This window comes from Archocentrus centrarchus, chromosome 15, assembly GCF_007364275.1.
Source record: "Archocentrus centrarchus isolate MPI-CPG fArcCen1 chromosome 15, fArcCen1, whole genome shotgun sequence".
NCBI lineage: Eukaryota > Metazoa > Chordata > Actinopteri > Cichliformes > Cichlidae > Archocentrus > Archocentrus centrarchus.
The window spans coordinates 22,606,310-22,619,166 of record NC_044360.1 but is presented as its reverse complement, the minus strand read 5'-3'; the positions used below and the strand labels follow the sequence as shown (position 1 = coordinate 22,619,166).

Genomic DNA, 12,857 nt, shown 5'->3' with positions numbered 1-12,857 from the left:
GTTTTCCTTATAGACTGAGACATGGCCGCTGCTGCCGCTGTACACACACGCCAACGCACGCAGACCTCCCGTAGAGTTCCTTTGGGTGTCTTCCTCTGCGCTGCGAGGCGCTTGCGTACCCGCTGTGCCTTCAGGGACCACCGAAAACACTCAGAATTTGATCTGGAGTCCCCATTGTGCCTACATCGTTTTTTGTTTGTTTGTTTGTTTATTTGTTTAGGATAAGAAATTATGTGCCATTAATTAATCACGCATATCAATCATGCCTTTTGGAATATAATTTATAAAACTGTCATAAACTTTAATATGACCAGAACGCACTTTTGGATACCGTCTGCAGCGGAAAGTAGAGGGGCACCAATATAGTTTCTGGGTGTTTCAGTTTTCACCTTTCTCAGGAATGTTGTGGACGTTAAGCTCCACCGGATTTCAGTTTTGTGAGGACTGGTTCAGAGGGACGAAAGAGTTAATCAGGGGGAGGGCGTCTGCACAGGGGCGTTTGGTATAAAACCACCTCAAGAGCGCACAACAAGAACAGCGTGTGTCTCAGTGGTTTGATATGGTTTCTTTCCACCAGTGGCCCACGACTCGTTAGACACGCACGCCAGCCCGCGTCTTCATTTCTGCGCGCCCGCAGTCCCACGCAATGGATGAGTACTGTTTATGAAGCATAACAGAACTCCACCGAGAAGTTTTAACTGGGAAGATCTACTTTTTTTTTTTTTTTTTTTAACTACCTGTACTTTTCCTCCAAAGGTAGGCTCGCCGGTTAACGCAGAGTGCGCGCAAAACAAGAAATGCGTAAAACGGCTGAGGTGGAAGCTGAGAAAACTGAAGCATGAGGCTGAGGATGTGGGGGGGTACACCACTGAGCAACAGGGCTGCAAGTTTCCTGAGTTTGGAGTTTTGAAGAAGGCGCAGCGAGAGAGGCAAGTGTTAATGCTGCACGCTGGAGCCGTCCTGCAGGATTCACTACACTGTACTGATTGGCACATCAGCGTTGGCTCACCGTATTCGTCTTAAATAAAAACTTTATGAACTTTCAGTCAGAGAGTAAATCTCCATGCAGGACAGTACAAACATCTGCAAAGAAAAAACACTGGATCCAAATTAAACTGCAGCTCTTTATTTCAGATATTTCGGCTGCCCATCTCCGCTCCGTTTCCCTTCATTTTTGCAATTCTGATTCCCGAAGTGGCTCCGAAGTGGTGTTGCGGCTCCTCGTCCCCGGCGGATCCGGAGATTGGAGTCTCTGCACCGGGAGGAGGCGGAGTCGGAGTTCCGACCACACCGCAGGCTCCAAAGAGCGGTCGCGTCAAGAGGATGGTGCGACTGGTGGCCGAACTGCTCTTGCTCCTGGGACTTCTTCTCCTTACCTTGCACATCACAGTGCTGCGGAGCAACCCGCTTCCCCAAGGAAATGTAACTCTGAGCCTGGATCAGGGGACAACACTTACAGAGGTGAGTCAGGAAAGCTGCATAAAGGAGACTTCTTCGGGGAAATTTGACACTAAATGGGGGAATGTAAAGGGTGTCTGGTCGCAGATGGTTCTGATAAAATGTTTATATAACCATACAGTCCAGGTAAAATAAACCTTCATTACCTGGGGGGGGGGGGGGGGGGGGGGGGGGGGGGGGTCCTGTGAGTGAAGGGAGATTGACATACACACGGATGCAGCCTGCCAAAGGTGTCCCCGGGGAACAGCGGTGAGCCAGCCAAGGGGTAGAAGATGAGGCAGGGTCAGAGTTCAGTCCCCCACACCAGACACACCTCCCTATTGTCGGGGGTTAAATGCTAGCTGCAGGCACTCCTCTGTCATCATGGGCTCATCACTGTCATCCGGGCGAGCACTTGATAAGACAGAGGGTCAGAGCTGAAGCCCTGAAGGTGCCCACTTCCTGCCAAGATTCCCCAGGGCGTGTTTGGAGAGTCCAACATCAAACTGCTCAAGATCAAACCTTAAACTTCGCATTTTAAATCTCATCCTGGATCATCAGTGTAGGCAAAATTATACATTTTGGAAATCTTTAAACACTATGGTCAAAATACAGTTTTGTTGACAGCTCTGAGCCTCTATAGAAGGTGTCAACAAAAAATTCACCGGGGAGACATTTGTCAATATGACACTGCTTAAGGCAGCTTTAATGGTTTAAATGCCCATTTTAACATAAAGCACAAAGCACAGTCTCCAGTAGAGTCCCAAATCCTGACCTGCAGGTTAAGACGGGTCTGGGATCAACAGGCTTTTTTAGAGAGTGTTAAGCATCCTTCAGCTGCTTTTTGATGTATATTTAGCTACTGAAATACTCTCTTCTTCTCCTGGTGATAAATGGGTATATATGCCCACTGGAATTGTATCCCTGTGTAAATGCTTTAATAGGAATTAGGGGAAATGAATTGAAAGAATTTTTACTTCAACAGGTCACTGCCATCATTGTGACCTGCATGTATGCAAAAACAAGCCCGTGTTTTGTTGGATATAAGGCCATGCAAAGCTGAGGAAATATTCCAGGAATTTATTGAATATTTGTCACATGGCCAAACGTTGGATCGGATGAGCAGGACGAGGAGCAGCAGGGAGTTTCTCCAGCCGAATCGCAGTAAAAATACTACACACATGCCAACTTGCATCCCAATTTCAACATCCCTTTTGGCATTAGTGCAGATTTACATGGAGAATGTGGCCTGTGATGAAGGAAGCCAGGCGAGCTTTGAGATTTTCTTTTTTTGTTAGTCTTTGCTCATGAATGCTGCAACTATCTGCAGATACGCTTCACTAACCCTCCACTGAAACGGTGATGTCATCTTTCAGCTGTGCTTGTCACGGCCCAAGGGGTGCATTGTCATCCCAAGGTGTCATATTTAAAATGCCATTCACAGAAAGACAATTGGCAGGATGCAGCTCTGTGCACCTGAAGCAGAGAGAGAAAACTCTTTTGTTCAAGGCCTATTATCATCACTGGAACAGGAAGGCCACTGTGGCTGTGAGAAATTAGTAAAATAATAATTCAAAAAAATGTATACATGTGCTAATACAAATTAATCTGATTTTATAGCATCGTGCTTTTCTTTTTAAGAGGTCTGTCATAGCTTGTAGCTTCACAGTTTCATAAGGTAAATAAACATTTGCGCACACCCCGTATGAGGTGTGTGACAGGGGCAGGATGATTTTCTCTCCCACCTACAGAAGCATAGTGCTGAAAAGCATCTGGCACAATGTGGACAGCCTTCATTTCCTGCCAGCCTCCCAGGGGGAAGGACCCCTGAGTTACTCACAATTGAAAATAGAGTCATGCCCCTTTAAGCAGCCCTCACAAAGTGAAAAACGGGGAAGCGGGAAAAGAAGAAGAGATACTGTGAGGATGTAAAGGGGGTGGCTTGTGTGTGCAAGTGTTCATTAATGGCTTTTGGGAAAGGGGGGGGGGGGGGGGGGGTGCATCCTGGGAGGCCCCAGATGAACTGAAGACTTGTGTCACTTTTGATCTCCAAATTAAAGCATTTCACTTGTTCAAGAATGAGATGAGTGATCGGGAATGTAGAACAGCCCACAATCAAACAGTCAACACTGTGTACTGTTACTGTATGAGAGCAAACAAATTAGGAAAAAGCACATTTTTTGGAGTGGCAAGTAGGCAAAAATACCCCATAAAATCAGTAATTTGGGGGTATAACATTTCATGGCTTGTCCTTCACACTGCTGAGCTCATAGAATGGAAATATAGAGTTAGTGAAATGTGACCGTGTGCAACAAAAAGCAGATGAGATTTCCTTCTTGGCTAAGTGATTGATGATGTCAGGATATTCCTGTTTACATGCAAGGTCAGTAGCAGTTAGAAAATCATCATCTCTTCTGGTGGCACCAAAGAAAGCGAGACGCTGGCTGTTCAAAGGGAAAGTATGAAATGTGAAATATTAAGTCAAGCTGAAGGCTGCAACTGTTTGGGAAGAGCAGCCACAAAAAAAAAATTGTTTCTTTGGTCTATGATGGCAGAGCAAGTATTGATGAGACCTAAATACAGGGATGATGGTTTGAAGTCTCTATAGGCTGGGAAATCCAAGGATGGGGACTTTTTTAACGATTGTAGCTCAGTTTGTAATCCGCTGGCTCCTACAGGTGATAACACGACACGTACACTGAACCAACCTGCCATCACATCACAGCAGAAACCATCCTTCCATTTTCAGTGACATTTGAGCAACAATTTTTTAAAATAATCTAATCCTGAAGCAAACTTTAAGCAGGATGTTCTTCCAAATTTACAGAATAAAATTCAATAGCAAATCACTGAATATTCCACATTGATTGATTGAAAAAGTAGAAATACTCCAATATGGTGCTTTTTTTTTTTTTCTTGTTTGCAACATAATTTATGTTTAAGCCACAGATTAAGCGGCATTAGTGCTGCTAAACTACCAATATTTGGTCATAAGCTGCCAAACTCTGTTTACAATCACGCTGCAGCTCGCTGAGCTTCCACACTGGGAGTGTCAGTGGCTCCAGCATTAATCAGAACATGTTTAAGTTTGACTTTAAAGCACCCAAATTTGTGTCAGGGCTAGATAATTTGCCTAATATGATGCAACAGAAGATTCAGATAGGATTAGACTGGATAATGGAGGAATAATCTGTCTGCAAATACAGGGACTGAGTTTTTAGGAGCGTCTGTAACACTTTCTCTTCGAGCCAAATACCTGGGGAAAGGCAGCAAGAGTCAGTTTTGTGTTTTGATTAACCTTCTGAGCATCTCTGGATATGTTTCCATAAATCACGACTTGTACAGAAATCATCTGGCAGTATTATGTCTTCAGTGGCTATGATATTTGTTGTACTGTATTTAGAAAGCAACTTAAATTACTGTTGATGTCATTAGTATAAAAGGTGGCCTCCCAGATGAGCTCAACCACACTTGCTTTAATTTGTTTACAGTTGTGTGTTTGCATTTACACAGTGGGTTAAAGCTGTGAGTGTTCATTCGGGGCTGCCTCCCTCCTCCCTCAGCGGAGCTCAGTTACAGCCACTGAAATCTGAAGACTGGGAACTTGAAAGGCAGGGTTATCACATGGGCATCTCAAAGTCCAAGTACTTGTGATAGATCCAAAGAGAGCCCTGTGATGTTCACATAAAGGGTCGATAGCTGACGCTGCTGGAATGATGTTTTCCTGCACTGAGCCTTCAGCTGTAATTGTTTGGTTGTGACGATGGTTTGTAGGGTTTTTTTTAATTGGAATCTATTCGATTCTGAATATAAATTATCATTAAAAACACATATTCATATCTATGTTAAAACCTTTTTTTTTTTTTTTTGTGGCTCCAAGCAAAAATTTCGACCCATCTGCTCTTTCTCAAAATTATGGTCAGCGGTATAATCATTGTAATTAAGGCAATAGCTCAAATTAAGAGATGCAATTTCAAAGTTTAAAAATCTTTTTTGAAATCCATTATCATATTATCTCCATCTGGTTTTGAATTAAGAAACACAATGCTTAATGGATATGGAAGTCTTAATGTGCAGCTGCTGTGGCTGAATACAAGTTACATTTATAATCCTTCCTCCCTTGCTGTGCAGTTCCATTTACAGCATCTATATTGCCCTAGAGTGCACCTTGGCTGGACACAAACCGCTCCGCTGGGGGCTTTTATACCCGCTACAATGTGGCTGAGCTGACACTTTGTCTGTGACTGGCCACCGCAACCGTACAGCTCTGCTGCCATATTCCCAGGCCTCAGCCTGGCCACAAAAACACTAGGCAGGAAGAAACGGGACATGAAAAAAAGAAAACAAGGAGCGTGACTGATGGCTTTTTTTTTTTTTCATCTTATTTTCTGCCACCCCACAGTGGATGATTGCCGACTACTTATGGCTGCCTGTCCAATTGCTCCTTCTGTGCATACCTGATAGGGGACATATGCCTCAAGTGTCCTTCTGGGGTGAATTTACAACACTCCTGTCAGTACACCAAATGTTTTTCTGTCTACAAGATGGCAGATGTAATTATTTTGCTATGTTTGCTTAGGTTTCTCTGTGTAACCCCAAAGCAGGAAAACCATCAGTCCTACATGGCTCTTTTCTCCCAGCCACATTCAGCACATGCTATATATGTCCACATCATATTTCTATGGTAAAGTAGCAGTATACTCTGTCAGTTAAAAATGGAAAAATATACAGTCTAGCTGTGACACTGGCTCTGAATGCAAGTTCTTGACCGATTATACTTTGGTTTTAGCAGGCAGACACACAGAATGTTTATCCCAGTGGCTCCATCTTTCTGGGCTCCCAGTAGTCCACTGTCCACAGGATTTATGACAAAGGTCACGGTCGAGTGAACCTCTGTCAACACGGGAGATCAATATAATGCTTCTAGTGTGCAAACCCTGTAGTTGTTACACACAGGGCTCATAGCTTTAACAAACCAAACCAAATCGACACAAAGTGACAACAAATTAACATTATCTGCCTTTCTCCCTTCAACAGAACAATATAAATGCAAAAAGCAGCTCCTCGGCCCAGCTGGCCCCTCAAGACCGGAGGTCTGGTCCAGAACATCGATTGGCCCATCGGCCCGCAACCCTCCCGTGGACACAGGGCGGCCATGTACACAAGGATGGCCCGGGGGCTTTCCTCCTAGATCTGCACAACTTTCCTGACCTCTCCAAAGCTGACATCAACGGACAGAATCCCAACATTCAGGTGATCGTGTGTGTCTGCCCACCTGCCAGTGTGCTTTGATGCTTTTTCCCACTTAAGACATGACTACCCAAGCACATAGGACAGGAAGAACAAACAGGAAGAAGGAGAATAGTTTGGTGCACATCATTAACCCCCTTCTGTCGCCTTTCCTCCTTCCTTTTGCCCCTTGTCCCTTTTCACACTTCCTGGCTCGCAGTAAAGCTAAAGACATACATTGAAGCCTCACGTCGATCATAATGACAGCTGAAAAGCAGATGCTAACCAGCAGCGCTTCACTACTAACCAATGTGATGGAAGACAGACAGCAGCTTATGTAAATGTGTGGCAGACCCTTGCCCATAAGTCCCTCAGTGATGCAGATGGTTGAGTAACCGCTGCCATGTTTAAATCATTCTCCTGTCTAATCTAGCAAGGGGGTCTTTCCATTTCTGAGGGCATCGCTGCTAGATCTGAGCACGAACAAAGTGTATTAACATCTCAAGATGTGGGAAGAGAGCAGAGCAACCAATTGAGCAGGGGCGTGAGGCTATGGGAGAGGGGGGGAGGAGGGGGGGGGTGTCTTTGATCCTGAGATTCATCTGGCTTTCATGGTCTGGAGGAGGCTGAATCGCCCTTTGAACTTTGTGTTTAGGTGGAGAGAGCCCGAGAGGTGGGAGGGTGACTGCGGGGCAGGGGTAGAGTTCCCCCCTCATCTGGGAGGCACATGTGTTAGGACAGAAAGGGGGGAGTGGGTAATACTGTGTTGGGGTATCAGAAAGTGCCACCTTGCTGACTTTGTATTGACTGCTCTTAATGCAGGTGACCATTGAAGTGGTGGATGGACTGGAGGGCCACGAACCAGAAAAAGGCCTCCGCAAGGAAAGCAAGCCCAGCTGGGCTTCTCCAAACTGGAGGAACTGGTGGCCTCACACTTCTTCGTCCTCCTCCTCGTCTTCCTCCACTCATCAAACAGAGGAGAATGAACGCCCCTACGGGAGCAATACTCAGGACAGCAACTTCCTCAGGCCACCAGTAGACTGGGACAGGAGGGGAAGCAAATCTCAAACTGAATATGGTGAGAATTAATTACATGAGGTAGAGTGTGTGTGTGTGTGTGTGTGTGTGTGTGTGTGTGTGTGTGTGTGTGTGTGTGCAGAGTCTTATTTGAGCACTGGTCCCCAGCGTTTCCACAGATGGCCATAGTCTGATGTGGAATCTGTAATTTGCAGATTTGCTGATTTAAGCTGTCACCATAATAAGTGCAGTCATCCCAGGCAAGCCTTTGGGAGCCCCTGATTGAAGCCTTTAACACTCTTTTATGAGATGGATTCCTCTGTGTTGTGGAGCTAGCTATGTGACACAGTTTAAACGCCTCACTACATCAAAGTTAAGGAGCAGGACGGGGGCCAGAAGCACTGTTGAGTCGCCACACCGTCCTCACAAGACTCTCCCAAAGTAACCCCACAGATAAATCTGCCGGTGAAGAATTTACGCTCGCTGTCAGAGCGTGTGCGTCCGGCCCGTGTTGTAGCATGCCCAAACCAACATGGTTGAACAGGAATGCGTGTGCTGTGGAAAATCTCATTTTATTCACTTTGCACTACAGTGATTAGGCGGCCAATGTTATAATGTTTTTTTGTAAAGCCATAGCCCATGTTTAATGTCTCTGGCTTATCGCTGTGGTCATCTCTCATTCATCGTTGATTTCATGCCACACAAATGGACAAAGGAACATTTTACCATTATTACTGTCTTGGGTTTTAAACTTTATAAGCATAATTGCGGACAGGCAGTGAGGATCATCCATTCAATCATCTCATCTGTGGCCTCAGCGCCGGTCATTATCTAGTTTTTAGTATTTTGTCTCCAAATTCAAATTTTTGGTTAGTGTTGACACCCAGCTTTGTAATATAATTTAAAGGGGGAGGGGAGCAGCAGAAGTAGAAGCCTATCTGGCCTGTATTCATACAAAAAGCTCATAATGAGGGGCAGATGGCAGCGGGGGGTGTATAGGAAGGTTTGGAGCCAAGCCAGAAATACTTCCATTCCAAAATGCCCACATTAATTCTTCTCATTAATGGAGTATGGCTTTCAAGATGTGTGTGTGTGTGTGTGCACGTGTGCGTTATGGCGATGGCAGTAGAGGAATGAGGTGGTCATAGAGCCTCGTGTAACTGTTTCCATGTATAACAGTGATGTACTCAGTGATAATTGGAGTTAAAGAGGATTTTTTGACATTTCACTTCCCATTTTCAAACTAATACATCACAGAGCAGCTCAGTGGCATCCAGTGCCTCTGAGCCTGGGATACTCAGGCAGCACAGAAAACTTTGATTTCTACATCGCCACCTGGATCCCCGGTAGCTTTGTTGGAACTTCCAAAATACTCTCCAGTTATTTCACTCACTAAACTCACACTGTGCCCTTTGACTCAGACTTGCTGGTTCAACAATTTTGCATTAGCATGTACAATATAGTGAGCAGATAGATGAACCCCCTCGCTTCCCTTTACGTCTCCAAAACCAGCTTGTTATTAGTGAGTCATACTTACAGGCTGGAGTAAGTGCAGCATGTGGCCTGCACCAGAGCTGAGGATATTTGTTTCTTTCTCTCTGATCCAAGACTACATAGATGGAGAGGGGGACTGGAGTCCCTGGTCAGCATGCAGCGTCACTTGTGGAAACGGAAACCAGAAGAGAACAAGGTCATGTGGTTATGCCTGTACAGCCACCGAGTCCAGAACCTGTGACATGCCCAACTGCCCAGGTAAAATCTTATCACTCACACAAAAATCCACATCAGTCAAGACATTATTGATAGCAAGGACACATAGGATGTAAGTCAATGTGTTGATTTAGCAGTCTTTCATCTTTCACTATACTTTAATCTCTCTAAAGGTATTGAAGATGCCTTCAGGACAGCAGCTACTGAAGTGAGCCTGTTAGCTGGAACAGATGAGTTCAATGCCACAGAGCTCTTTGGTGTCGGTAAGATTTTTGCCTCCTCGTGTCTTACTCCACACTATCCCTCATTCAGATGTTCTTACTCTATCAAAGGCATTTCTTCCATCTGGCAGCAGTGTTCCTGCACACTCTTAGCATTCCTCATGCTCACGCTGGGCTCCATTACTGTGCAGGAGAACAGGAAGAGCGCAGCATGCTGCTGCCCACTCCCTCTTTGCTTTCTGTTCTTAATAAACTCAGTGAACACACCTTGATTTTAAACCTTACACTGGTTTCCTCTTCTGCTGTTGGGAAGTGTTAGAAAGATGTTGCATTTAACGGCGTCCTCGTTTCTTCCAGACACTGACAGCTGTGAGCGCTGGATGAACTGCAAAAGTGATTTCTTGAAGAAATACATGACTAAGGTGGCAAACGACCTTCCCAGCTGCCCTTGCTCTTACCCGACTGAGGTGGCTTACAGCACAGCAGACGTATACGATGCCCCCACACGCAGAAACTTCCGCTGGAAAGACGCCAGCGGGCCCAAAGAGAAGCTGGAGATCTACAAGCCCACAGCCCGTTACTGCATCCGCTCCATGCTGACCCTTGAATCCACCACGCTGGCTGCGCAGCACTGCTGCTACGATGACAACATGAAGCTCATCACCCGCGGCAAAGGAGCCGGCACGCCCAATCTCATCAGCACAGAGTTCTCAGCTGATCTGCACTACAAGGTGGACATCCTGCCTTGGATCATCTGCAAGGGAGACTGGAGCCGCTACAACCAGGCCAGGCCGCCAAACAATGGGCAGAAGTGTCCAGAAAACCCTCAGGACGAAGACTACTACAAACAGTTTGAAGAGGCACGGGAATTCTAGCCCACAAAAACACTGCCTATATATCCAGCTAAACCTCAGAAGTGGCCCTGAAACTTTTTTTATTCTGTTTTAGGTCAATTAACTCGTGAACTTTTAGGCTTGGAGGAAAGATATGCCGCTCTTTTGAACCACAAGGAACTATAATTTAACAGAGTCAGAACCAATTTTCTGCTCACGAGGAACTTCTCTCAACTTCATCAAAACCAGGCATGAAATACTGCTTCTTTTTTTTATTATTTTTGTACACTTTTAATAAATGAAAATGAAATGTTGCCAGTAATTATGTTGCCAATTGTAACTCTGTCAGATTTGGTTACTAAAGGGAGGACTGACTTCATATTAAAAGGGAAAACTGTTATTGTAGAAATGTCCATGTAGATTGTGTTGGGTTTGGTGGCGTCTGAGAGAGACGTGTGGTAACAGAATAATGAGACCCCTCAGGAACGAGTTACCCAGTTTTCCTAAATTTTGTCATTCACAGTTATCCAGGTTTTCATGTACGCTTGATTGTTTATTTAGCATGCACACTTTTTCATTTTCATTCATTTACCTGTGTAATTTAACTGTGTGTCTCTGAGGCAGATCTTCATTGCAAAAAGCCAGCGTTATTTTTGTAAAGTATTTATTAAGTTGTAGCTGAGTTTAAGTTGAGTGTCTGTGGCTGGTTTCTGATTCACACGTGGCCGAAGTCGAGATTCCTCTCCAACTCATACTTTGCCGTCAGTGTGCGTATCCATGACTCAAGTTAGGCTTAAATAGAGCAGAAAGAATGTGTGAACTCAACTGTACAGAACCATTTTTTTTTGTTGTTGTTGTTTTTAGATATAAATCTATAAATAAATGTTTAAAAAGTCAGTGAATGTGTTAGATGTTAGAAAAGAAAAATTACGTTAAAGATCCTAATTGACAAAATTTCAAGCCGTATCGGTTACTGTTAAGAGTTCCCTCCTGCTGTCAGAAGGAAACTTCCATCAGCAGGAAAAGAAAAAGCATCTTCAGCTCGGTCACAAGACTTTCATTAGTTCTATGCAGTGTGGCTGTCGGGACAGGCTTTTTGATGGGATTGTGATATTTCTTCAGAGGGCGAGGAGAATAAGGTTCCCTTGAATGCAGCGTCTTTGGCATGTATCCTCACATTCCTGAGTAATTTCTCAGTGTACAAACACACACACACACACACGCTTGGTGCTGCATGTCTGCAGCTGAGACCCTCGACCATTCCCTTTCCACTCAATGGTGCAGTCATTGTCACACAGAGAAAGCCATTCATGGTGCCCTCATTCCTGCAGTTTTGTGTGCAGCACAGCTGGCTGGGTGTAGGGCTCGTCTTTATAACGCAGCAGGCCCCAGCATGTTCCACACCCGAGGCACAACTTGCAACCACCTAGTTTTTCTTTTTTTTTTTTTTACTATTCATAGAAACTTTCTCCAATTGCCTCTTTTGCCCCGTTTTTCCCCCAAACATGGCCTTTTATCAGCAGCCCACCTTCAAATACTCACTGCAAATCACATTCCATTAAAATGGAGATATCCTTCCCCTCTGTTCCATCACACCGGCAGTCCGTAAAGCCTTCTGTCCTCTTCCTGAGCGGTTTAAGGCTAAGATTACAGTAACCTGCATGGATCGTTATCTTAGCAGCAAGTCTGCTGAGCAGGTCACGAAGATCAAAGCGGGGCGTTCGTCTTTATTTTGAATCATTAGTGCCAAGCTCAAATTGATGACATACCTCCACCCCACCTTAACCCAGTATCTCTTCTCCAGACAGGCTCCACGTGTCTCCGGAGCAGGCAATTACTCGTACACCCGACTCACTTTACATCTCTCATTTTGTCTTCCCTGCCCTGCAAACACAAGCACAATTTTCACTGTCTTCTTGTGCCTGTGTACAAGACTTACTCTTGTGAGAGTAACTGGCATGAAAATGTGTAAACTGTAGAGCAGCCAGCACAGTGAAATAGGGTGTCAGTGAGGCCTTGCTTTTGTGTTACTATTTCCACGAGGCTACTCTGGTATTTTTCAAAGGATGCAAAGCACCATATTAGTGGTATATTGTCAAGGATCCGAAAGGGCTCATTAAGCATCACCAAGATATGATTGTTGGTATTTTGTCTCTATTTTTGTTATGAGAAGAAAATCATGTCCAATGTACTTAAACAATTTTAGACCAAGCTTGACAGGGTCGGCTCTGGGAGTTCTCAGTAGATCGCCGTATGAGAGCTAACTATGGGAATAAAAAAGAAAAAAAAAAGAAGAAAGCAGTGGAAACTTGGATGCGTTCATGTAGTACGTCAAGATAAGCTTTAGAGGTGTTCTGCTGCAGATTTTCATAGAAATTGTTCACATTAAAGACAGGTTGAGGTGGTTTGT

General features: G+C 44.7%; 1 protein-coding gene across 1 annotated transcript; it reads left to right on the top strand.

Moving 5' to 3' along the window:
- The first annotated feature begins 549 nt into the window (after window positions 1-549).
- On the top strand, window positions 550-11,361 carry ism1 (isthmin 1). Its single transcript, XM_030748181.1, has 6 exons — window positions 550-1,461; window positions 6,475-6,690; window positions 7,489-7,744; window positions 9,292-9,435; window positions 9,567-9,656; window positions 9,972-11,361. Exons 1-6 carry the CDS (start codon window positions 1,324-1,326, stop codon window positions 10,487-10,489), a joined length of 1,362 nt encoding a protein of 453 aa, XP_030604041.1. The 5' UTR covers window positions 550-1,323; the 3' UTR covers window positions 10,490-11,361.
- Window positions 11,362-12,857: the final 1,496 nt, after the last annotated feature.